The sequence below is a fragment of the Lichenostomus cassidix genome, chromosome 1Aa, assembly GCF_008360975.1.
Source record: "Lichenostomus cassidix isolate B80296 chromosome 1Aa, HeHo_3.0, whole genome shotgun sequence".
Lineage (NCBI taxonomy): Eukaryota > Metazoa > Chordata > Aves > Passeriformes > Meliphagidae > Lichenostomus > Lichenostomus cassidix.
Window position 1 is genome coordinate 29,380,018 of NC_139480.1, and position 27,764 is coordinate 29,407,781.

Here is a 27,764-nt window from a genome sequence, read left to right on the forward strand (position 1 = left end):
TCTAGCCTGCTGTTGTGTGAATGTTGTTTTCTTCTGCTACTCTGTGTCATGGGAGCTCATATATGTATTCACCCCAGATTCAGAATTGGTCATCCTATTTGTCTGTTCCGCCAGTCATAAATGCATTTCTTTCATTAACACTACATGCAGGGCCAGTAAACTACTAGTTCAAGCAGTTAGTGCAAGTATTTGCATGTTTTCATATGTAATGTGTGGATATAGGTATCTTAGTGTTAATTTCTAGGTGTTTTTGGTAGAACTATATTAGTTTTATGAAGAATGTTTTCATGTGATTTTACTGTATGACTGTCTTCTCCAAGAGCTTTGGAATTCATTGACCAAGTTCAGCCATGTGTGATAGAAAGAAATAACTTCTTTCTAACTTCCCAATAACTGATTTGAAAATTAGTAGATAAATAAAGAGATGTTAGAAATGTTGGCAGTGAGGGAGGGTTAGGGACAGCTTGGACAACCAGGTGGAATGGCTTTCATCAGCCCACACATATCAACTTGCACATTCTTTTGAACCAATTTTAACACGTGCTGCTTCCCGGTTAATTGGAGAGATGGGTCTGTGGGAGCTGCAAGTACTTTGCAGATCTTACTACTTTATAGTAAGCACAGAAGGGAAAATGCAGTGACTGGTAAGTGGGGAAATAAAACTTGAGGAAAACTTAGGGTATGTTGAACTCCTGTGATAAAGATTTTTTGCCTGGACCAAAGGGAGAAGTCAACATGTTAAGGGAATATGAGGAATATAAAGCACAAATCCATGATTCATTATTTGCATTTCTCACTGAGATTTTAAAAGCATATTTTCTATTGTCTCCCCTTGGTAGGCTACTTGGTTTTATTCTTTTATTTGTTGTTGTTGTTTGGTTGGGAGTTTTTGTGTTTACTAACCTGCTGTGGCTAAGGAACAGAATTACAGAAAATTATCCCTCCTACTCTTTGTGTCACAGGATGTGGATATGGAAATGTATATAGTTATATAAAAATACTTCTAAATATTTGGCTTAGTAGTTTGAAATGTCATGAGTAATTTGAACCAAAGAACTCTTAAGAACTGAAGTAACAGATGCTTCAAGGGTTTTTCATTTTGTGTAGCAACTAATTTCTTACTACAAAACCCAAATTTTAAATAAAAACTTAAACCACATGGCTTTACCAAGTAGCTATTACAGCAAGTTAACAAGTCTTCCACCAGGGTGCAGTCTTTTCTAAGGATTTCTAACACCTTCAGCTAAGTATCTGCATTTTGCATGTAAATATTATTTTTCTGCTGCAGCTATTACAGACACGCAGTTAACTTTATTTTTCAATGTGCATTTGGCTCTTTAGTTTTGTTACCTCATTGTGTTTAACACCTGAGACAAAATTAGGTAAGGTCAGTTAAATGAGAAAAATGTACAGTCATGAGATTCCAATTAGAAAACAATGTGGGTCTTTCTCAATTTTTAAAAAAATTCTCTAGAATGAAGTACCTTCCCCCACTTTTTCTCATTCACTAAAATTCGCTGTGCTTTGTGTCAATAGTTAGATTCAAGCAACAGTACTGTAGGATTGAACTTTTTCCATATGAGTTAATAGGGTGTTAACATCAAAGTCTAATTGTCAATATTTAAATTCTGTACACATCTGAAGGACAAGCCAAAATACAGCTGCTGAGCTGACAGCATGCGTTTAATTGTGAGTATGAGTTACAAGTCATAGGATGAAACCTGATCCATTTGCCATGTCTGCAGTGAAAATACTTCAAGCTGTTATGTTTGTCTTGTTTAGATACATATTGGGCAATTGTCACCTTATTATTGTCATCCTAATTTTGTTCCCTGAGAGCTGTAGTCATTCTATGCACTATTCAATGTAATAGGAAAATGATAATAATTTGATTTGCCTGTAGAGATTGTTGGCAACAACTGCTATAACCAAAGACTATTAATCAATAGATTAGATATTTCATTAGGTATTTGTTGTATAGATACTTCTACTGTGACTTGTTAAGTGAATGATATTTGTGCACAAGTTATCTTCAAGGCCACTTCAGTTTTCTTTCGGGACAAAAAAGAGTGCATTGTCAAGGGTATTTCTGTGTTTTAGTGTCACATCTGTTGTTTTAAATGTGTTGTACTTTTGGCCACTGGATATTACTGTTCATATAAAGAAGTGCTATAATTTCTAGTTTTGACTGCATGGTGCTGTTTTCAGCACTTACAGTTGGAGTTTTGGAAATAATACTTGTACCCAGCATATCATATCACTGAGGATTTTCAGTACTGCTTGAAAACCAGTGACAAACTTCCTGTCATTGACATTGGTGTGATGAGAGGGAACAGGAGAATTTTCTAGATAAGTCATTTTTCATGCTTAATTTGAAGGTATTTTCTAGATAATTGATAGTAAAATAACGCTCTTATCTAGGAAAGAGTTGCACAAATCAGCTCAAGTAATCTGATGGATCGCTGGTGGTGAAAAAAATGAGCTACAGCTTCTTTCCATGCATAGCTGTGAACTCCCACCAGTTATTTTTTCACTGGCCTTGGCATTCTTTTACACTACCCCACCTCCTGTCCCTGGAGATTTGATGTTTATTAATGTGGGGAAAACAACTAGTCCAAAAAGGAAAGAAAATCAGGGTATCGCTGGAGTTTTCAGGGAGTGGGGTTGATTGGAGAATAGTTGTCATGTTAGAGCCTTTTCAAAGTAGTATACCAGTAGTAGGATGTATAGCACATCAGGGAGTGAAGGTGAAAGATGGCACCAGTCTATTAGGCTGGACAGTCTGGGAAGTGTAACTTAATGTAACATGAGCTGCTCTTCTGGGGCAGCATAATGTGATGTAACTTTTGGCTCTTAGCGTCACATCCTTCTCCGTGCCAGCTTCAGTGCCCTTCTGACCCCAAGCTCCGCTGCTTCGGTCACTATACTGGGAAGAAATGTCTCTGTATGCATGTTCACATGTAATTCTGCTCATGTATACACACATCCACTTTTTAAAAAATTGTTTTCTGCCACTGTGGTATGTGGGAAGAGCTTGGCACAGGGTCAGATGGACACCAGAGGGAGTGGTAATGCTTTGCCAGAGGAAAGTATCAGTATAGCAGCTGCAGTTAGATCTGCTTCGTTTGTTATCAGCTACATTCCTCAGTCTCAGCAAGTTAAAAAAAAAGTGAGGGGAGGAAAAATGCTGCTCTTCCATATGGATTCTGCACACAGGGTTTTTGTTTATATTTGAGCTCCAGTGATGATCAAGACTGTTTTTTAACATGAAACAGCCAAATTGTGAAATGTTTGCTTGTTGATTGTTGACTCAAAAAACTTGGCCATCTTTGTAATGAATTATTTGTTTGAAACTATGGTTGTGGACATTTTGGATTTTTATAAGTGTAGTACATGACAAGCTTTAACAACTACTGATGTCTTAAATATCTTTTCATTAGGTAGAATACTGCATTTTTGGCTATCAGTAGTAAATGAACCAAGATAATACTACATTGAAGATAAAACAGTGGGGTTTATTTGGGTTTTTTAAAAGACTAGTTAATAAATTGAATTACAGCTTTATTTTAACTCAGTCTGCTTATTTGTGTGATGGATATAGTTTCTTAGTCTATGTTAAGGTTTTTGTTTTCTTTTGGTTTTAATTAAAGAAGCCAAGCTATATATGGGGATGTATCTTAAAATAGTGAGACATTAGAAAACCTGATTAAAGGTTTCTGTGTCATTAAAGGAAAGCCTGAGGTCTAAATCCTTTACTTGAATCCAAATAAGGTATTTTTAGAGCAGTTTAAAGATGAGTCGTACTAATTGACTTCTATTCAAATAATATTTATATTTCTGCCAACTTTCAGTTGTGTGTTTGCTGGTTGTATTGTAATAAAACAGTTAAAGTGATCTTTATAAGGCCCCAAGAAGTGATGGTCAATGGGGAAAAATACATGGTTATAATTTTTTTTTTTTTAAAGTATCATCCTTTCAGTGATTCTATTATTGTGGCAGTGGCAATTAAAAACAAGTTAGGTAAAACCAAAAACAACTTTCCATCTCTCAGTAACAACAAAAGCCAGTGTAAGCATGTGTCACCTAATGGTATTTGACAAAGTTAAGGGTGAAATCTAGACTGGAACATAATCGTGCGTATTATAAGCTGGATGGCTTGTCTTCGTACTCCTCCCTCTCTTGCCAGTGCCATAGTCCAGGGTGAATTACTTTGTATGTTGCTGATGCAACTCTTTGTACAGATTTGCAGACACAGTAAGGTGGAAAATACAAGCTCCTACCCTGCCCCCTCCCGAGTTTGTCAATACAAAAGAGGTCTGTGTGGAATTAGCTCATGCTTTGCCTCCATATCTGTGTCGTTTAATTACTGTGTGGGCAGCCTGGCTGATCGGATGAAGATAGTGACTCTGCAGCAGGAGTACAGACATCCCTGCAGGGCTGTGGCACCTCCTGTTTGGAAAAACCTCTGATTCAAGGAAGGAACTTTGTAAGAAACTACAGCTGTATCTATTGTGTCCTCACTCTCTGGTAAAGAATGTAGTAGAAATTTGAGGTGATGGAGCTGGACAAGGCAAGCTGTCTGCACTCTGCAGTTGATATTTCTTGAATTAGTTTTATGCTCATTCAGATAATTTTTAAAGGTATATCTAGTCGACAAGGTCATGTAAGAAATGTGTGGTGTAACACATGTAATCTGCATAAACCCAAACTGTGTTACTTGCACAGTGTTCGAATGACTATTTGTAGGGCCCGTTCTGAGCCGAAAGTAGAGGCTATTGGTTTTGGCAGCGACGTAGTAATAGAAATCATCTGGCTCAGGCTGTTACTGTTATGAGGTATTATGTTACGTTTGCCCCACTTTCCAAATGGTGATGTCAGATGCGCATATAAATAAGCTCTTGAGCCATCTAACTGTTTTCAGGTAAAATTGTCTCTGCTTCCTTGAATACACAACTGAGAGCATCAGTGATTCATGAGCTGATTCAGGGGTGCATCAGATGCCTTCATTTGAGAACAGCCACATTTGTCATCAGGGAGGGGCAAGCAGCTGGATGGTAATGGCTTCAGTTGTCTGATTTTTATCTGCAGCTAGAAGTCTGTCAGCGCCTTATGTTAGTTTGCTCAGTCTAAGGATAAAATGCAATGTGCCTGGCATTGTAGCAAGCACACCTTGATGCCTGCTAAACATTGCAGTTTAAAACCCTAATTAAGAGAGAGCTGATGTGGTTGAAGTGTACACAAATCTGAAATCGTATTTCTAAAATGGGAATGTTACAGTTATGGTACAGATAGATCTTCCTATTTTTTCCATGGATTTCTAGAAATAGTGACCTGGTAGTACAAAGAAGTTTGATGCTTTGGAGAAACGTGGATGATGCTGAAATTACATCTTCTGTTTACCTTCGTGGTGGGGACTGAATTCTATGGCATGCTTGTAATTAAAACTTTTTACAGAATTCAAGTTGTTCCTTATCTTTTTGTTTGTGAAAGGGCTAATTAGCCAGCCATAGTCCCTTGTTACTAGATTAGCCACAGGCTATTAGTCACAGGCTTTTTTTTATCCTACCCTGTGTGAGGTCAAACAAATTTGAAGCACTCTTGTAATTGCATTTAACTGTATGTTGCAATAGCATACCATATTTTACATCTTTTTTTCATTTCTAACCCAAAGCATAGTTATTCTTTGTGCTTCCTTTCACATGATTTTTCCTTACAAAATTAAAGTTGTTTCACTGATGTCTTCATAAAATAACAACTGAAAATGGCCTTTCTGATGTTCGCTTTTTTTTTAAAATGGATATCAGTATTTCATACTATTACATCATTTTGATGTGTACATAGCTAAAAATAAAACAGCTGCAGTTTTCGACCTCCTCATGTACTGTTCTGTATTGCTCATGCTCATCCCATAGGCAGCAACAGTGCAGGGAATCACTGCTACAACAGAGTTTTTTGTTGCATTATGAAGTTACTGAAGTTGTCTTTATTCACTTCCTAATTTTGGTCAGCAGTTGCAAACCTGAAATGGTATGATATTGTTTCATCATCTTTAGACTTAAGACTTTTCAGTTATTTTGCTTAAAAAGCATCTCAAAGATAATACAAGCTTGAAATCATAGAAAGGAAGCTGAAAAAAAATTTCCAGAAATCCTTTTGCCCTCCTCCTGCCTTTTCTGGGGCAGGAGGAAATACAGAGGGAATACCCTGGCAGATGTTCTATTGCTCCCTAGCAATTGTTTTAAACAACTGAGAAATTTCTTAGCGTGATCACATTCACTGTGTAAATTCTTACGATGCCATGTGGCAGAAGACTCTGATGGGAGAATGCAGGACTGGGCAGAAATCCTGGGAAAAATGAGCAGCAGCTTACAAGGATGCTGGTGCTGAAAAGGTACTTGTAAAGCTAGATGCCTTTGATTTTACAAAATTTAATGGTCTAGAAGGTTATGAGATTGATAAAAGCTACTTGGAATCATTGTAAACTTCAGTTTTTGCCATCAGTCTTTTTAGTAGCTTTCCAGACGTGAAAAGGAGGTTCATTTGACGAGACATTTTTATAATGTAGATTTATGTCCAATAAGCTACTCCAGCTGAGCAGTATCTAGCTCTTTTAAGCCCTCTTTTAAATGTACATTACTTCATACTGTCCTCTTCTTACAGATGTCACTTAAAAGCTAAATCACCTATACTAAATTGGCTGTCCTATGGCAAAGTATGATTTTAATATTACTGCTGGTTTATTCTTTTTGTTTTCTTTTCACTCTCTTCACAGTTTTTATAGTGAAATGAAACTAGTTCTTAGTATTTAGAAAGCAGTCATTAACAGGGCTGGAGAAGGAAGCCAGGAATGTGGTGCTCACCTTCACTGGACTAATCTATTATGCCAGTATAGAAACTTTAAGCGGCTGGTAGTGAAATTAGAAGGCATTTTCTCTAGCCTCCTCTCCTTCATTTGTTGCAATTTATAATCTTCCCTTGTTTCCCTTGAAAGTGAGCATCATTTCACTTTCTACTTCATCTCCTCTTAATCTGTATGATACAAAAAGTTCTGTCTGTGCTTTCTGACAGGGTCAGCTGCTGCAGGCACACTGCTGCCGAGCCATACAGGAGCTTTGACAGCCAGCGTGGCCTCCCTTCCCTGCCACTGTGCACGCTGCAAGCAGCTTCTTCCCAAAGCCTTCCCTGTCCTCTGCTCTTTGGCTGGCATGTGCTTTATCCTTATGTAGGATCTGATTTGCTGTATTTTTTAAATTTGTTTTCTGACTAGGAAATGTAATTTTTATTTGTTTTCTTGATGCTCTTTCCCCCTTGTTATAAGCCTAGTGCATTAGAGAGTATCGAGTTCTCCCACTCTCCACTTTAGCTCCTAAAAAAGTGTCCTCCTTCCACAATCTCATTGGTTTTTACAGTCTTAGATCCTTTTCTTCAGTTTCTTTTTCCTCTTTTCAGATTCTTTTTGTGTCTTCCTATAGCCTGACAAAATACTTGTGAGAATATGTTGATGGGATGTAACTTGATACACACAGTTCTAACGGTACTTACCTTTTCTTTTTAAAAACAATCTCTATCCTGTAATGGCTACAAAGTGTTGTTTTAAAATAATGCATGTGTTGTAAAAACTAGCTGCCCAGAAATGTAGTTAATTGCTTGTCTATCTTGCATAAGTTTTTTGTAATTCATCTGGTATGCCCCTGCTCCCAGAAGCTTAAAACTTCTAAAAATATTTAATAATGCTTTCCATATCTTTCTCGAAGGAAGCTACCCATAAGGAATGTTCCGATTACTTGGGGCATGAATTAGAGCCTCTGGTCCATTTTAAAAGAAAACCTAAACAAAACAAGAACCGCAAACTACCAAACAAACTCAGTTGCATATTTGGTGGTGAAGATAGAGGGCAGCTTACACAATTGATGTGAAAACTGGATATGGGCTCTGTTCCGTCCTCATGTTGATCAAGCTCAGTGCAGCACAGCTTGTGTAAGAGATGGATTTCAGACTGTTAAGAAAAATGACTGTTAAACTATGGGATCTGACATTAGCAGTTCAATGGATCACATTGCCTCTTATCAGCTGGCGGGTACTGCTCCCTCTACAGCCTACTAACTTGAGGAATTTTGTAAATACATTTTTGATGACACTACAGCATCAGCCAGTTTATTTCAAGTGTTAGATAACGTCATAAAACAGTAACTAACAATTTAAAACTTAACAGTTCACTGATCATCTTAAGGTAGTTCTTAAAGTGTGTTATGTGGTTTGTTTCTTGTGTCATGGTCTTTCCAGGGGATTGGATGTTGTCACTGGCTTAATGCTTTTTATGCTACTTAAGGATTTAGTCTTTTCCCCATCTGTTGCAAAGCATGGCTGTTACATGTGAGCAGAAAACACTGCAGATTTTTTTTTAATTTATTGTTTGAAATTTATTTCTGAGAAGGTTTGCTCTTTTGTAGAAATGAGCTCTGCCTCTTGGTAGAAGATTTCACTGGTCTGAAGAAGAATTTTCAAACGTGTCCAGAGCTTTTATGTGACACTAAGGTAGCCTGGTTTCAGAATATCGAGTACTTAAAGAAAGGGACCAGCACCATGTGGTGGTCTTAGCTGGAAACTTAGGTAAAGTGTCTTTTTGGGTGGAAGTATACTGTTGTGAATTTATAACTGTGTTTTCAAAAAACTGTTTTTTTAAACCAGTTATTATACACTGTAGAAATCAAATGGAAGGGTGTAGGAAATATAAGTAGCAAATCCAGTTGTTATATGCTGTAATAATGCAGAATCATAGAATGTTTTGAGTTTAAAGACCATGTAGTCCACAGCATACACACGTACCCACTTGCCATGGTCAGGGACATCTTTCCTTAGATCAAGTTGCTCAAAGCCAACCTGATGGTAGCCTTTAGAACTGTTCAAATTTATATGGAGGTAGAAGGCTCTGAGGAAGAAACAATAGCATCTGGATGATTATTTAGGAAAACATTTGTTTACTTGCCTGTATATTGCATAATACAGATATCATGGGACTGTTGCTTTCCATAATAAACTTTCTTCAGTTTTAGAAGTCCCTACCTGGTGTCTCTTGAAAAGGTATACAGTATGTTAATTGTGGAGCACTTTTCTTCCCACAAGTTATTTCCATTCAAAATACGAGAAATACAATGAGGCTTACTGGGTTTATGCAGGATTTGAAAAGGCTGGTCAATCCACAGTGGAGGATCAGGTTTTATCTCCTTTAAACCCCAGACCACCAGCAGGGACTATATATACTCCAGGCATTTACTGATACTTAATACCTGAATACTGTTGATACTGAGGTGATTTTTCAGCCTTTCTATGAAAGAATAATTTCTCTTCCAGTATGCTCAACACATTTTTAGTATCTGTATCTCAGTTTTATATAAGATTAGAGTTTGAATGGCTTTATTACGTATTTCACAACAGCATTCTCATTGAGTAATTTGTTAGATTTGTAATTTGTTAGAAGTAGAGCTGTTGGTTTATTTTTTTCATTCTAATACTACCAAATTCTCTTCCTTCTGCCTTTAAAGCAATTTGCAATGATTATCTTCAGTGACTGAGATGGATGTTTTCTAACAGGAAATCTTTGGGCTTTATCTGTATTCATCATGCCCATTTGTTATCTTTCTTTTTGCTTTGTATATGTTCTAATGGCTTTACCTTACAGTTATAAAAAGCAAAAAGAAAATGCTTATAAATTCTTCATGATTATTATGTCGTTCGTAATTCTAAAATATTTTCTGAAGGAGTGACACCTCATCTGTCGTTCTGCTTTCCTCATTCTTTACCAGAATTAGTGTTAAACCAGAGGCCATCTGTGTAGCATCCAGTGATTCTCTGGCTATGTCTATATTAGTGACTTAAGTGTGCCTGAGGCTAATTAACATAACACGCCTCACGTCCATAGTCCTAGCCCCAAAACAGGGTAGTTATATCTAAAGTTACTTCTGGGAATGGTCCCCTTAACCAAGGATAGCTTTCTGAACAGTGCCTTTAAATTGCTGGAAAGAATGCTAATTGCCCTGGACAGCAGTTGTTTCGGGCACTTTTCTAACAGTTTAATGGTACAGGCATTTCCATGCACAGAAATGCTCATAGCACTGTTGATTTTACTGGTATAGATGTGTAGCCTTTACAGTTTTAGACAGCAAATCAATATGTTACTTCTTTGTCATAATTTCTAAATTTGTACGTCGCTGCATTCTCAGAATGCACAGGGGTACTTTAAACCATATAACTGCATTTTGTTACATGATCAAAAATGTAAAATTAGTCGTTATTATTTTGCTTTCAGTCTGGGTAGGTTTGTGTTCATTCAAAACACACAGCTATTTTTAGGTTGAGTGTTTTTATGAAGGTCCAATTGCATTCCTTTTTAGAAACTGATTTCTGGTAAGATCTTGAGACAGAGAAAGTACTCGCTCCCAAAGCAGCTTTTTCCTCTCCATTTGGACCTTAAAGAATGTATGTTCCTAGTGTGCAGGATATTTTTAATCAGATTTTTTTTATTCCATTCTTTTTTCTTTCCATGAATATTTGATAGATCTGGTAGAGTGTTCAAGAATTAATTAATCTTCATATTTTTGTTTGATTTAACACATAAATAAAGATATGTAAACTAGTACACATACTTTGATTATGTGGTCAGAGTGTGAAATACAGTTTGGCAGAGAAATTGTAAATAAATTTAATTGCAAGAAAAGACTGATTTCTAAGATAAAGACAGAAAAGCGCAACTGTTCAAGTTGCCAAATCTGTGCAGAAAGTAATGATGAAATCACAGATAGCTATGTGAGGTGAAAAAATGGCATGGCAATAAGTTTTTAATAAATAGTAATAGAATTTAAGAAACAGACTAAAAGCATCAGGAAGAAGAAAATTCTATGGTTTTATTTTGTGTTTTATGGTTTTGGGATTTTTTTTTAGTAACTGTTGAATAAGAGTGAAAATATATTGTGGAAATATTTACCATGGTGGCTAGAGCAATTGCCAAAATCTAGAACAGCTATTTCTAGGCTACTCTTTCCATGGGATTTAAATGTACAATTATTGTGCTCTGGTATAATATCCTTCTAATTATCAGGATTGCTACTGGAACCTATTGGCCCTTATCAGAGTACTGCCACAATGTAGCAAAGAACATGGTTTAATAATAGGCCAGGGAGAAAGGGCCATTTTCCAGTAACTAAGATAGTACTTTTACTGTGTGTAGTCTGGACCTCGATGCCTCATTCTAGAAGGAACTGACATGCTTTTTGTCAGTGGTGTTTGGTTAATATCCATAAGCAACACTTCTGTTGGCACAGGTATAATGAAATACACAAATATTAGGTGTTATGTATTTTTAATTATTTTTAAGTCCAAAGAATATTTTTGTCTTATAATTGCAGTCTGAAAAGTGTGTAATATTCCTAAATTTCAGAAAAGTGCAGGATAAGTATTTGCAGTTGAAAAGGAGTATGCAAGTCTTTGCAGATGAGACAGATTCCAGTTTAGCAAAGTGTTTTAAGTAAGTGTATAATTGTAATTGTAAGTATGTGATGTGTGACCATTCACCAGTTGTGGTATTTGGTAGGTTATGTCTTTATAAGGTAAATTTATTCTGCATAGCCAAGACAAGGTAAGTGGCTATTACCATATGTTACAATATAGTGAGCTGTGTTCTTTATAATGGTTTTAGAGAAACTCAAAGAAGGACTCAAGGAATTCTTGGTGGATAAATTCTTTTCAGGGCATTATTGTTGTGTAAATAACTTTTGTGTTGTACATAGCAGGAACAAAATTAAAGAATGTACTCCTTGCATACCAAACCCCCTAGTCAGGTTTCTCTGAAAACAGAATTAAGTGCCTGGAAGTTTGAAAGTAAACTGTTCTGATGAAAAAACACTAGCACTTTGTATTTACATATTTGATAAGGGAATTGTGAACTAAAAAAACCCAGGGGATCACTTCCTTAATTGTATGTACTACAGGGAGAGTTTGCGTCCTAAACTTGGGGAAAAAAAACCTAAGATAGAATTGCCACAGAAATTTTGTCTTTAGTGAGCACAGCTCTTCAGTCTGTGCTCTGATAGAATGTGTGTTGCTCTAACAAGTATTTCTTTCTACACTTTGTCTTGCGCTACCTAAACACAAACACACAAAAAAAAAAAGGGGGGGGGAAAGGCAAAAAAAAGAAGTCCTCTTTTTCCAATTTAAATTTCGTAATAGTTAAATAATAAGAGAACAAATGGGCAAATGAAGCTATACTTGTTTATAACATGTGTCATTTCCTTCACAGAGTTGATGAAATATTAGTAGGTTACTTACGTAGGCCTGTTTAACAGCTGTTCATGTTCACCATTCTGAATGCTACACAGCTTCATACACAATGTACATTAATTGTGTGCCTCTATATTTGCATTAAAATATCTTCATATGTGTAGTTGCTTGTCTCAGAAAATACTTTTGGAACACCTGGTCATTAATCTATGGTGTTCAAAGTCTATATGTTAAATATGCTTTTGCGTGATTCTAACCTTGGGAGTAGCTAATAGATTTTTAGCTTTGATATTTGACGAAATATAAGCCACTGTTTCTTAAAGGAAGCCCCCATCTTTAAAACATACTCTAAGTTATCATGTTGTATAGGAATGATAACTTTGTGTTCTGATTTTTGTTTAAAGTATGTATTTTATAGATATATTTATACATGTGTTTTAAAATATTTTCTTGTTAAACACGCTTATTAGATAAATACATTTGCTGGTGGCAAAACACCACCCAGTCCTAGGATATGTTTGTGAAAGAATCCACATTAGCAAATCCTTTTTATTTTAGTGTTTACCATGATACTTCACTTAGTTACCTAAGTCGTGTTCACTAGTTCACTATTAGTTCACATGCAAGTTTTTGCATTCTGTGAAGACTTTGTTTTACAAGACACACTGTTTCTAACTAGTGCTATGTCAGAGGCTGTATTTAGTTGAAAATTTTATTACTGTGTCACAATACATACTGCAATGTAGAGACATTCATTTGCATTGCTACCACCTTTGCAGTGGATACAGGAATACTTGAAATTGCTGTAGTGGCTTTCATAATGTGTTGGTATTTGGGATTTCAGTGGGGGTCTGAGATAAGGTAGCTGGTGTGGGCAGAAGTATGCTGTGACTGTGCTATGGGCACACCACACAATGCTTAGTTAAAATTTCCTGCATGTGCCTACAGAGGTTCATAACTTGTGGTACCATTTGTATTAGTGCATCTTTACCATCCAGATACTCTTGTGTTCACCGTGGGGAAATCTACGTGGTACTGTAGATTATTTATCAAAATAGAAAAACTTTGGGGTTTTTCAAGGATTTGTGAGAATGTTGTGGAGATAATAACAAATCTAGAGGGTTCTGGTGCTTTGCTTGAAGAGCTAAACTCACACTGAAATTATACTTGAGACTTGATGAGCTGTCATCCTAGATGGAAACAGAGTGACTATAGTATTAGTAAGAGGAATACGTCTGGGAATTGCCTTTGTTGAAAAGATAAAGACTGGAGAATTAATACTGTTAGTAATTGTACAGCTCAGATATTCCTGGATGCGAAGCCCATCAAGTCTGATGAAGCAGCCACTGAAGCAGTAAGAGGTGATACTGGATTTGAATTGTTTTTGGCAAGCAGTGAGAATGCAGTAGAAGAGTTAGTCTTGTGAAATAAGTTTGGATCACAGCTGTAGATTGCAAGTAGATTCCGTTTAAATAAAATTAAAAAATAAATTAGGACAAGCTTGTGTAGCAGTGTATTTATCTGGAATCTGTTGGAGTTCCTGGTAGTGCACTTTCATCAGATACTGATGTCATCTTCCAGCCACCTCAGTCTTTTAAACTGCACTCCAGCATAAGCACTTTAGTTGGCTGTCATATATCTTTTATTATTTCCCTTCTAAGCTGGAGCATTATTAGTATGAAAACAAAATAGTGTTTTAATTTCTTTCCTCTTGGTGTTCCTGTAGGTATTGAGAAAGTATTTTCATTGACTTGAATGATTCATTTTTTTTCTTGGAAGCATTGAATCTTTCTTCTTGTAATGTCTAACAAAGTGAAACTTGCAGGGTTGCTGATGCTCCTAACTTTACACTTCTTCTGACAAAGGCTGATTGCCTTAGAAAAGATTCAGAACTTCACCAAGGCATGTATTTGGGTTTCCTCTGTTTGCAAAGGTTTCTTGGTAGAATAAGAATTCTTTAACCAAATTTCAAGCAAACTACAAATTGGACCATCTATCGTGTAGTCTCATGTTACAAAATGTGTTACAAAACGTTAACACGTTTAAATAATGTTTAAATGCAATTATGGTTTATATGTGGTTATGTATAAAGAGCTTGGGCTAGTTAATCTGCACAGGGCCTTCTGAGTTTGCTCACAGTTCTTCTGAAGTGTGACAGAATCTTGTGAGGGCGGAGGCTGGATGGTAAAACCCCCGGTATGGTGTGTATGGTCTGATGGGCCCAGATGGGACCTCCTTCCAAACAGGCCAGCTCAGGCTAGTGGTCCAGAGTCCTGCATGCACATCATGGAACACTCCTCTAGGTGTTTGAAAAGCACAGCTATTGGAGTTCTGTACTCATCTGGAAGGCTGGCCAAGTACAGCATTAAGGGTCTTGATTTGTCAGCCTCTGTCCTATTAGGTGGTCACAATAAATCAGAAATCAAACAAATAATGCTGAGAATCACATGTGGAGTGTTACACTGGATGCCTTATGTGAGATAGTCAGTTTCTGAGTTTGACAAGGTGAAGATGGAAAACGCAAATGATGTTTTTGAAGGATTCAGCTGCAAGCTATCAGTTCTGACAATAATTGGGTTTAACTGTTGAATTGGAATTCATGGTGCCCTCAGGGCCAGGAAAAAAAACTAAACGCAACCTGAAAAATTGCTGATGACACTGGCAAAACACTCAGACATGAAATCAAGTTTGAGGCAGTTTCTTGGTGTACACTAAAAGTTTGAGCAGAGCCTTGGAGCAGGTTGTTGCGTTTGGCATTTCCAGAAACTACTTAGGACTCTTGGGACAAGAATTTAGTAAGTGAACATCTATGAGATGAGTAAATGAGTTGTACATTACTTGGGGTAGCTGCAGCAGCACCTTTGTTAAGTTCTAAGTAGGAGTTTCATAGCAGTGTGTGGCACCAGTTTCCACTATGTGTGCCAGCAGCAGCAGCAGCAGAGTCAAGCATAAATGCTTTGGCTCTGCTGAGAAACGGCCTTCTATGGGATTAAAGTACTGCCTGCTATTTGGCTTCATAAAATGGATTGGATTTTCAAGTAACTATCAGATACAGATTCAGGGTATAGGACTGCAATGAATTTTCTAATAAAGATGGTATATTTTTAAAAAGGTTGCAGCTTTTGATTGGCATTGGAAGTTCATGAGTTGTCATGACTTTCTTTAGTCCTTGAGATCAGAGCAAGAGTCATGTCAAATTAGGGGCAAAGAGAGACTTTATGCAACAATTCTCACTTAATTCTCACTTAAGGTAGCACAAACTGGAACAGTCAATAGTGTGAAATCCTTATTACAGTAAGGAAGTTTGGCTCGTGATTATCTAGGGTGTTGTTAATAGTATTGCAAAGAGGGAGAGGCAGTACAAGAGAATGAGCAGGAAGAATATGTGGATCTTAAATCATAATGGAAGGTGTTCAGGCAAACAGAAATGACACAAGGTCATGTTGTCAGTGCCCCATGAGTAATGCTGTTAGAAAGATTGTTTTAAGAAAGGTGAGGTGGAGAGCTGTGGTAGAAATGATACCTGCTTGTTCTTCAGCTTAATACAGAGATGAGAAGGGAACTGATAGTTGGACTATGATAGTTCATGTCTGCACGTCATGTTTTGCCAGACATTGGCTTAATATATATTTAGCAAATTTACAATGTCCAAATGAGCCAGATGTTTTATACTGTTACATGAAACTTTTTTTGGTATACTCTAAGCACATTCAGGTCTACTATTTATAGTAAATCCTACATACTCCTAGATGTACCTAGTGTAGACTTCATTTTGTTAGTGTTTTTTTCCCCAAATACCTGAAAACAAGCCTGAAAAATCACTGGGCTGAATAAAAATATGTATTGTTACTAAATAAGTATTTTTCATGGGCAAAAATATTACTCATCTGTGTAGAACTTTTTTTCTCACAGACTTAAACGGAACAAAGTGACTTATTGAAGTTCTGTCACAGGAACAGAATGTGTAATATGTTAATTTGATTTTCAAAGAGATATGATCTTTTGATTTCCAAATTGAGAGATCCTTAAAGTAACCAAGTTCTCAGAAAACATTGAAATCACTTGCCCTTCCAAAAGTAGCCAGCCTGGTCATGTCTGTCTCTGGTTGCCCATGTATTTTCTTATTGTTCGGTCCTTTGCATATCCTGTAGTTCTAGCTATTCCCCAGAGGTGTTGTGTGTGTGTTTTGTTGGTTTTTGGGAGTGGTGGTTGTGGTGTTATTTTTGTCTGGGGTGTGTAGCTTTTAAAAAATTTATTTATTGTTCCATTTATTTATTTATTTATTTATTTTATTTTAAGCCTCTCAGAACAGAGGAGTGATCCAAGCTGAAAGGCCAGGAGTGGCTGTAAATGGCCACTGCATTTCATTGCATTTCAGTTTCTTGAATGTTTTGGATCACGTGTGCACTGGGTAACATCAGGGTGCTGTGCTAACAGTGGGGAGCACCTTTCCACATGTGTACAGAAGGCAGTTTTCTTTATCACTCCATCTTCACCAAGGCTTCAATGTAGTACCTAAGTGGGCTTTTATAAAGGCATCTTCTAAACTTTTCTGTCTCATATACATTGTTTCATTAATAGCTTCATTCTGGTCCTTCATTTAGTTAGTTGCTTTAATTATTTTTTTACATAGTAGCTGCATCTTTCCCTGTCAGGACCTAATCATTCGCTTGGTATTGAAACTAAAAGAGATTGAGACCTGTGTTGTTGAGGTGTAGTACCTGTGACTTTGTGAAATAAAAAAAGCATTTTGAATTCTTGAAAACCTTTTTCTGTGATCAAAGTATACCTTTCCAGCCTATATCTACAGATCTAAGTTGTTTCGAAACATGAGATTAGCCTTTTGTGACTGATTATAATGTATGAGCATTTGCACAACTGTTTTTCAGTAATAGAAAAGCTCCATTTATTATTTTTAAATTTCTTGTATATTTAGAGCAAGACATGTTTATGCTAAAATGTTCTGGTGTTTGCATAGTATCTGTATGCCAGACTGTTGAGATTAGAATTTAAGACTAGTAAAGCTCATGTACAAGCTAATTTGCAAAGCTTCTTCTCTACACTGAAATTCTAGGTCATGCATTCTCTCTGCAGGAAACAAAAGGAGTGTTTGGAGGATTGAGGTCTGTACAGCTGTCTGTAAACAGTTGGTACTTATGTAGCATAAAGGAATCATACTGAAGAGTCTACTACAGTCTGGTTACCATAGTTGAAATTCAGAATTACAGTGCTGTTAAACACAATGTATTGAAAAATAGTGCAATGTACTCCCTCAATACTAGCAGTATCTTAAAGACAATAAGGTGTTTGTGTTAGAGGTGGGGAAGGTATTTCTGTCATTTGGTTTGGGGTTTGGGCTTTTTCTTGGGGTGAGAGGAAGGCAGGGTTTAGCCTTTATAACTGATGCTTTGGGATTATTGGGGGCTTTATTTTAATAGTTTTGTTTGTGACTTTTCCTTGGCAAACTTGGTAGTTTGGGGTGAGATAAGAAAGGTGGGTTGTTCTTTGAAAAGGTGGAACCTTGGTAAATTGAAGAACAGCAAAAAGAGCTCAGAATTTAATAAAGTGAAGTTGGTCCTTGCGTTGGCACAGTCATTGCTTAAAGTTAGTTTGAATCCTAGTTTCCTGTGAAATGCTTGATAAGACATTTGTGAGAACTTTGTGACAGTTGTCAACACTGAACAAATGATGACCATTTTAGTTTGCAAAGGTCTTTTAATACATACCTAAATTTTTTCAGAGAGGGAAGAAGGGAAGTAGATTCTTGAACTTTGAGATTTTCTGTGTTCAGCAGAACTGTTTTAACACATTTTAATAAAGTAGGTATTAACAGAGGAGAACATCTAAGATACTCATATTGTTCAGCTTGGCTGGGACATGGCTTTAATAAAAAGCATAAGGTTAAGTATATATGTTCCATTCAGATTTTTTTTTAATGCTTAAGTAGCTCTTAAGTCTTGGTAGAATGGACAAATCCAGAATAATTTGCATTGTATTTTGGTTACCATGTGTGTTTCTGTATAGGGATTTTGTTTAATCTTATAAAATATTTTATGAAATTTTATTTCAGTAATGAAACTGTTTTAAACTCAAGTTTTAATTCAGACTAACAAATGTGAGGAAACTATCTCTAGACCCAGCATTTGTTAGACAAGCTACAGCAGTGTAGCTTCTGCTAGTGTAGAAATGGTACATGTGCCATCCTTGGCTATGTACACCTGCTGTTTTCCCTGCACCAGCTCTAGTATTCATCTGACCCCTGCTCAGTTTGAAAAATTACTGGAAAGCCAGTGAATGTAAAGTCTTCTACTTTTCTGAATGAGCTCTGAAGAGTGAGTGACTGGACAGAAGATGGGAAGGTCAAGGCTGTCTTTGAGCTACACCTTTTGGTCTTGAACATAAATGCACAGACTCTGTTAATTAAAATTGATGGGATTACAGATTAGATTCATCTGGATATAAGATGTAAGCTAAAGGAAAGAAGTGGGATAACAGAGTAAGGAAATGTAGGAGAAGAGAAAACAGGATTTAGATTTTAGGATAGTGTTGAGCTGTAACTTTAAAAAAGTTATAAACAATTTTCTGAGGTTTTACTGTCTTTGCAGATATTCGGTTGGAACTTAACTCACATAAATGAGGATTTTTAGTTTAAAAATAAAAGCAACCAAAAATTAAATGTAATTTTTAGGTTTTTTTGAATCCCTAAAAGCAAATGATTGTGCAGGGAAGATTTTTGCTGGCTCCTTAACTCACTCAAGGGTTTATGTAATAAGGAGGAGGCTGTGGCAGTGGTTCATGTAACAATAACATATATAGTACTTCGAATATCCTGAACTCTAGTTAGACATGAATCATATTTGCATGTGATAGAGTACAGCATGGTATGTGTTACTAGCTCTGATATCTTTCCTTTCTTCTGAAATGCACCCTTTTCTGAAGAAAATAGGTGTTTGCTAATATGTTAAAGGCATAGTTATGTCATTGTTATCTCACTTCATGAAATAATTACTAATTTAATGAATGTGAAGTATTCCTGCTGTTCTCTTAAAGTCTTTCTGATTTACCATGGGTTAATTACTTCAGTGTTTACTGACAAAAATTATACCAAAAGCTTGTTTTATCCTCATATAGTAAATACTTTAGCATATAGAAAGATAAATGTTTTACATTATTTCATGATCATACAGTATTTTTATTATTATTTCATTGACTTGGTATTGTCATTTTTCAGCACAATTAAAGTTTGTAAATTTAGGCAGCTTAGACCTTGACTTAATTTTATGAAGGGTTTTGCATCTACGTATCACTGTGAAGTTAAGTCTACAGTGGGTGTTTTAAATTTTTAGATACTGGAGTGTAGAAAGTTCTCAAAGTTACATTTTTAATGCTAAAGTAACTGTCAATTGAGATAATTGCCAAGCTGCTTGACTGTTTAGTTTTGGTATATATAACTTCTGCGCTTGAAGTCCATTCTTTGTACAGTATATCAGCTTTCTGTTTTCTTAAGGGGTTCAAAGGGATTTCCACTAGTTATTAGCTGCAGCTATGGCTCAAAAGTTCTGATCCTGAATTGCTGCCTTTGGTATGTCTGAAGTCTTTTACTCTTGTGTAATTGTTTGAATCCTGTGTACAGTTTCTCTTTAAACATGGCAAAGAGAAATGAGTATTTTTCTGGACTTGACCTCGGTGTATGTATTGGTAACCTGCACAGAGTAGTTTTTCTGATGCTTTTACCTGCAGATTTTTTTTGGGTACCAAAAGTAGATTTGGGAAAAATAGACCTAATCACAAAAGGGCTCAATTGGTTGCAATTTATCTAAGTATCATTGTTGAAAAATGTGAAAAATTTGGTATCTAAATCAGTAATTACACTTATCTACATTTTCTCTGTCACCTATTGTCAGTCTGACTCAGATATTTTTTACCACTTTGATTATTGTTTCCAGTAAATCTCTGTGTTTCTACAGATTGCTTCCTTTGGCAGTTCAGCTCTTGGAATGAAAGATTTAGCTGTACTATATATATTCAAAATATGTTTTTATCATTTTATTTCAGTTATCTAGAAAAATATGAAAAAGTCCATCATTTTGGGGAGGAGGATGATGAGGTACAACCAGGCAATCCGAAGCCACAACTTCCTATTGGTGCAATTCCAACTTCCTATAACTACCAGCAACACAGCGTGTCAGGTAAATTCTTCAATGTAAAAGTGGTTTTTTTTTGGTGTGTGTGCATTTGGGGTTTTTTTGACCGAACCAGTGCATAGATAAATTTGGAATATTATTAAAACCATCAAATCTGTAAGACACTCAAATTACTAGCTTTATACATTCAAAAACCTTTCCACTGTCAACCACAACAAAACAAAACTAAAATCCATAAGTTATTGCTCTTCTTTACAAATATTATCCTTTTTAATTAGTAAAACTGTGTAGTTACTAGTCTTGAAAAAAATTGCCTTGAAAATTTGCAGCATGTTTCTTTCCATCTGTCATTTCACCATGGAGTCAAATACCTGAATTGAGCCTACAATTAGTGAAGCTTTAAATCAGAAGCTGGTGGGCTTTGTGGAATGGATGTGTAATTTGTTGTGTAGAAATTGACTTTTAATTGTATTACAATTCCATTCTGCTTTAATTTGTGTTTTCTAAGCTTTTCTTTGGGAGAATGGGCTGCAGTGTTGCATTCTGGAGGTGGTGAAGGACCTAATATGTAACTAGAAGGGTACACAGGAAAGTAGGATGTGTTCAACATTTTGGCGAGACAAAAAATACATTGAATACTGTGAAAAGTTGTTAAAAACTGCAATCATTTATAAATAAACTTAAAAAAAATTCTTACTCATAGTAATATTGTTTAATGTATCATCTCAAAATTAATTAGTTTAGCTATGAAAATGTTGTTTTATTTATTTTCTTATTTAGATTATCTTCGTCAAAGCTATGGGCTGTCTATGGACTTAAACTCACCAAATGACTATAATAAGTTGGTGCTTTCACTGTTATCTGGACTCCCAAATGAAGTGGACTTTGCAATTAATGTGTGTACTCTTCTTTCAAATGAAAGCAAGCATGTTATGCAGCTTGAAAAGGACCCTAAAATCATCACTTTACTGCTTGCAAATGCTGGGGTGTTTGATGACAGTAAGTATATAACATTTTTGAAACAGAAAGATTCTATACCCATTGTAGCAACTTTCACAACAGATGATAATTAAAATGTTAATAACTTACTTCATGGTAATATACTTCTATCTAGTTCCTCTTTTTACTTTGTCCACCTGTAAATTACAGGTTTTATAATATGTTACAAATACCTTTTATGTTAGGTAATTTAAAAATGTATTAAACAGGTTAGTGAAATGTAAGAATTAGCTTTTTGACAGTAAAGTTCAACTGTTCAGGATGCTAAATTTACAGCATTGAATTTCTATTTGCTCTTGAGAGTATTACTGTTTCCTTTTGAATTTGTAGGACCATACTGACTTTTCATAATTCTTTTCTAATTGCAATTGCAGATTTAAAAATTAAGAAAAGGTAGTCTGAAAACAATGAATCGCTAACACTTTTGTCCTGATACTTCAGTACACATTCAACTGTAATGAAATTCAGAATATAAAACTCAAGGGATAAAAATCATAATCTGATTTTCAGAATTAATGTTTTAGCACATAAATTTCAAAAGGAAGTTGATTCCATCAAAATACTAAAGTATGTGAAATAAATTCTTCAGATTTTTTTTTAGTGTGACTTTCAGGCCTAGTTATTCCTTGTTAATTGCTTGTCTTTCTGTCAAGAGAGGAGCAAAACATAAGTTAACCTAAACCATTGTAAGATCATAACAGCATAGCTTTTTTCTTGGGGTGGTGATGAGGAAGTATTTACTGGGTTTATGTGCTGGGGTTTTTTTGGGGGTTGGGGTTTTTTTTTGTTTTTTTTTGTTTTGTTTTTGTTTTTTGGTTTTTTTTTTTTTTTTTGGTTGGGTGGGTTTGTTTGCTTTGGTTCAGGTTTTTGTTGGGTTTTTTTCTGAGGGGGGTTGTTTACTTGGGTTTGGGTTTTGACTGGTTTTGGGTTTTTAGATTTTGTTTTGGTTTGGGTTTTTTTTCCCTTTTTTGTGGGTTTTTTTACTGGTTTGCTTGTGTGGGTTTTTTTCTTCATTTGTTTTTGTTTGGTTGGTTTTTTTGGTTTTGTTTTGTTGGTGGTGGTTGGGTTTTTTTATACTGGATTTCAGAAATTACCTCCATAAGAAATTGCTCAAATGAGCCTTTTCAGCCAAGGCTAATTACGTCTGGTAGGATAGATTATTGTATCTGTTTGAGTATAAATCTACTTGGCATGTGTAAGCATAAACATGTATGTCAAAGATTCTGTTTTTAAATTCTGGAGAAGAACCAGTGTTAGCCATTGTATATGGTTTGGTTGGTTTTTTTTAACCATTACAGTTTTTACATAATGATTTGTAGCTTCCCCCTTCTTCCCCCAATATTGCATTAGTATCTTCCAGATTTTCTTGCTCTTTCAGTTTGTACACATGTCCTTCTGATATGGTTAGATCTTGGTCATTTAGTGTTTATATCTAGTTCAGTCACAAGAACTTTCAAAGGAAAATATTTTAAGGGAAGCTAAAGGGAGACTTAGTCATGCATATGATTCCAGAATGCTTGCTCTCTAGATTTTTGAGGTTACCATCACTCAAAATAGGGGTATTCTTTTGATGGAACTTCTGTGGATTAAGAATTTGCAGATAATTCAGTTTTATGTTGCTATTTAATGATTTTTATTTTTTTTTATATTGCAGAGGTAGACCGTGTTTTGTTGAGTTTTTAACTTGAAGTACAGGTTTATTTTTTAACTTGCCTGTGTTAGTGTTTTTAAAAAATATTTGAGGTAAAGCTGAGGGGAATGCTGAGTGTGTAATGAACTTACTATTTTCATTCTCTGGGAAAAACCTCATTTTTGTCTTACCTAATTATGTCTTCTTCTGGATAAATTCAGGGAAATGTCCTAGCAGAATTAAGAAGACTAACTGGGACAAATGGGGGAAAGAAATGGCAAGGGCATGTTTACTAATTTTTGAAGCATGAGGCTTCAATTTGAAATACTTACATGCTTTTATAGTATAAATAAAGAAGGTAAATCTGTTAGGTTTCATGATTAAATGAAATCTCTAATTAGTAAATTCAGGCATTGTGAAAATACTATCGTTGTTTCAGGTGTCAATAAAAATAGCTGATTAACTTCATTTAACATAGGTTTGAGATTTTTCTTGTCTATAATTAAGGTTTTATAATTGTTATTATTTATAAGGTAGTGTTTTTAGGTAAAATATGTCATCAGCTTCCATCCTATCCCCTCCTAAACTTCAAGATGACAGTTGGATTGCCAGTCATGGGACAACCCCAGGGATTTGGGGGGTGTATAGTGTATTCAGCTTGGAGAGCTGCATAAGCCTTGGTTCGCTTTCTATGAATTGAAAACTGATGTGGTTGTGGAATTGAGATTTGTAGCATTTTTTTCAAAACAAGAAATCAGGATGAACCAAAATGTTTAAGTGTAACTTAAACATGTCATTCGTTCATTACAGAACTGTTGCAAGGCAGAGTTTCTTTTTGGACTGACACAGCATTTGAATCAAATTCACTGAGTCTTTGCTGCTTTCAAGGAGTGATTACGAAAGTTGTGGTTGTGGCTCCATCAAACACCCGAGAACATCCATTACTTGTCTTAGTTAAATATTGAGTTTAAATTGAATGCTGTCAAAATCTTACTACTGTTAAGTGTTTTAGAAAACATAAATGGTAATTTGTTTAATTATTACAGTGGTGTTTGTGCTTACACAGTGCACATGGAAAACAGTTCTTGATGCGAGGGTGAAAATAGAGCAGTCATCTTGACTCCTGGAAAAGAGCTATGGAAAAGTTTCCCCTGTGTTTTTTTCACAAACTAGCTTTCCATATGAACTCCTTACTTCAATTTAAACTGTAAAATTGCAGTAGCTGTTAATTAAATTACAACAAGCATTCCAGTTGGTTTATGCGGTATTTTTTAAGATTAAAGGGAGACACTGTAAGAGTCTACAGTGGTTTTGAATCTTTAGTTTATGGATTAGTAAAAAATGTTCATTTTTTTATTTTACTAAATTACGCTTTTTGTGCTTTAAGCTTTAGGATCATTTTCTGCTGTGTTTGGAGAAGAGTGGAAGGAGAAAACTGATAGAGATTTTGTTAAGGTAATTTAAAAATTATTAAAATAATTTTGTGCTGTATATGGTGGGTATCAAATCCTTCAAAAAAAATTAAAAATTTTAAGATGCACTAGCACATGTCTTTAAAATTACTCTTAACTTTATTCCTTTGATTTAAATATAGTAGAACACTATGCCACAGTTACCTTAAAATGTTTGGATAAACAGGAAGAAGTGTAATAAGTAGAAAATCGGTATAGGCAAATGAACAAAGGTTTCCATGTTTCTTTTTATAAGGAAACTAATGCGTGAAGAAAAGGACTGTTGGGCAACATATTTTAACAAGAGGCAATAATGCTGTTTTGTTTTGTTTTTTTAAACTGCCATGATCAGTTAAGAAGCATTGTGAATTATGAAAATTTAAGATCATAGCATAAGAAGCACAGGAGAAGTACTTTAATAGGTTAGCAATGTTGCAGGTTTGTTTTAGTTAAACTATTTCTGCACAAGGCTTTTTTAATCTTTCCACCAGAGGGCATGAGGTGCTGTACAAGCAGTGAAATGAGGTAAAAATAGAACTAAAGTTTCTTTGTACAAATGGTTATTTATTCTAGATGAACTTTGTTAGGTGAATAAGGGCATGAATTATAGCTGAAAAATATTTGGTATTTCAGCATATTTACTGTGATATGCAATTTCTTTGATTGAATTACAGGTGATGATTTATGAGGCTAAAATAGAAGAAAGCTAGATTAAAATATATTTTGATATGTTCTTTTTATTAAGTAAAAATGTGAAGAGATAGTCTTTTGAGTTCCTTATGAAGCCAGTTTTCTGCTCAATTCCATAATTGTTTCATATACTGACTTATCTTACCAGTATTACAGAGCAATATTTGTTGGGAGCTTTCTCCATTTATCTTTTGTTTTATTTTTATGTAACTCAGTTGAGGAACAAGCTGGACCATAGTAGTTTCAGTTAAATGATAAGTGGTGTTGAAATACCAGTGAATGGATTCTCTAATCAAAATTTCCTAAGTAAACTTAAAACCAAAAAAGCTAAGCTCTCATATTTGTGTGTATATGGACTTGAAAATGTGATTCAAATGTGCCAAACCTAAGTGTAAAAGTTAATGTTTCGTAATCTTCATTTCCCTTTTCCATTGAAAAAAATGTGTCCAGAAGTACTGTAGGTTGTGTTTTGGTTTGTTTGTTTGTATTTTTGAGGCACTTAGCGCTTCTGTGTTGACTTCACCCTAAGCTGTCACAGACTGTTGCTGATCTAGAGCAGAAACAAGCACCATGTCTAGATCTGTAAACATTTAAAATTATACAGTCTTCTAATTTATTACATACTCATTAATTATATAAACTTAAGTAATTGTGATAAGGGCAAGTGGTTCTTATAAATGTTACGATGAAGATTTAAGGAGAACCACTGTAACTTCAATAACGTTTACTAATAAAAAAACTTGGATGCTCTCCAAGATCTATTTTAGGACATTACAACATCTGTAGTACCACTCTGTAGTGAAATACTGCTGACAGCATGTCAAAAATACTCGGAAAGCATGTGAAAAACTAACATCAGATCTAAAAGTATCTCTAATGCCAAGAATCCAGGTTTTTCAGAGCATCTCACTGCAAGCATTTGTTTGACCCTGCTACTGGAAGTAATTTATTTTGTATTGCAGCTGTGGCTGTGTCAAAACAGGAATTAAGGGGAAGCATGGGAGCTTCCTGACATAGGAGAGGGATACTTGGTTGTCAGCATAGAGGTTGTGTATCTAGTTTTGGTGGTTTTGTTGTTGGGTTTTTTTTTAATGTTCTTTGCTGTTTTAAGATAATAAAATGGCTATTAAATAACTTCTTCCTTTCTCCATTCATGATATCATTTAAAAAAACCTGTTTTCTTGTTTTTTCATTTTGCTGCTAGTTGTGTCCTCCAGTACCATTGCTGTTCCAGTTGAAGGTGAAGATGAAAAACAATGTGTTTCTTTATACTAAACTTCAAGGGAATCAATTACCTTTCTTTTATTTTTTTTTCCTTTTCCCCAATCCTTACTGCATTATAAAAACCTGTTTGAAAAATTTGTAATTTTCATTATCTTACCTGCAGCAGGATGTATTTTCTCTCTTTCTACAGAGCTTCCTTCTAAACTGGATCAAATGTTTTTACTAGTCAGTGAATCTGTTCCATTAATTGTCCAAATCTGAGTATTATTTAAATTGAACCTGCTGTTATCTCTTACAGCTATGTTAATTTGTTGCATTCTCCTCTCTTGATTTTTCCTGGTGCTGTCAATACGGTTAAACCTCTAGTTAGTTGGAATGGCTGCATCTCCTTACTTAAGGAGTGAAACAACTGGCATTTAGCCAGTCATCTAGTATCTCTCCTTGTTTGTTTTGTTGGCCCCATTCACAAGCTCTGATGGCATCCTGCTCAGATGTTGTCTCCTCTACTCTGGAAACTTCCCCATTTTTAACTGTTTCACTTAGCTTTGAATATCCTCATGTTTCCAAGGTTCACTTGGCAGTATAGTTTGCTTTCAAGTGTAATTTGTTTCTATAGTATGTTTAGAATTTGATAGATTTAGCTGTTTTTCCAGGTATTTGTTTCATGTCTCAAGCAGCTGCTCAGTGTCTGATGTGTAGTGTATGAATAATTGCATTACATTTCCTCATGCACCATTCATTTCCATTTACTTCAGTTTTAATGATTTGGATTTCATGTTCTTGGACTTCTTGAGGCTTCCTCTAGCTGTAGAGTTCCAAAATACACAGCTCCAAAATACCCAGTTTTTATGCCTTACTTCTGTATCTTTCTTATTTATTTTGTGATTTTTTTATTTTGTTGCCCAAATCTTTGTTCTTAGTATAGATTTAAAAATTCTGTCCTTTACCATGCATTTATTACTCTGAATCTTTCTCAGATAGTGTGCAGAGAGAGATTCTTATGCACCCAAATACCTGACATACTTTCCAAATATCACTTTTCTTGTCTCTCAGAGTAATCTGTCAAGATGACTTGACTCCAATTGCTCTCTGTATATCTCCAATTGTATTTTTGCTGGACAATAAGTAGTCATACCATTGCTACATTAGGTTTTGTGGACTCAAATGTCCATTGTTTTTATGGACAGTTGTTTGGTTGATCTGATTTACAGTGAATTCTGTATAATCTTCTGCATCTTTTTCCAAAGGAACTTGGCTACTGACAGTAATCAGACTGTGAATGTGAATCAAGTTCTTCACCTTTGTCCATTATCTGTTAGCATCTGGATGTCATGTAGTTAAGCATTATTTGGT

At 35.4% G+C, this 27,764-nt stretch overlaps 1 protein-coding gene across 2 annotated transcripts in view; it reads left to right on the plus strand.

Moving 5' to 3' along the window:
* The window catches only part of ARID2 (AT-rich interaction domain 2), a 99,933-nt gene that overhangs the window by 38,546 nt on the left and 33,623 nt on the right, over window positions 1-27,764 (plus strand). For both annotated transcript variants that reach the window (XM_085043766.1, XM_085043756.1), the window contains 3 exons: window positions 20,329-20,462; window positions 21,198-21,416; window positions 24,434-24,501. In XM_085043766.1, the coding sequence (XP_084899892.1) occupies window positions 20,329-20,462; window positions 21,198-21,416; window positions 24,434-24,501 (421 nt within the window). The remainder of the gene's footprint in view (window positions 1-20,328; window positions 20,463-21,197; window positions 21,417-24,433; window positions 24,502-27,764) is intronic.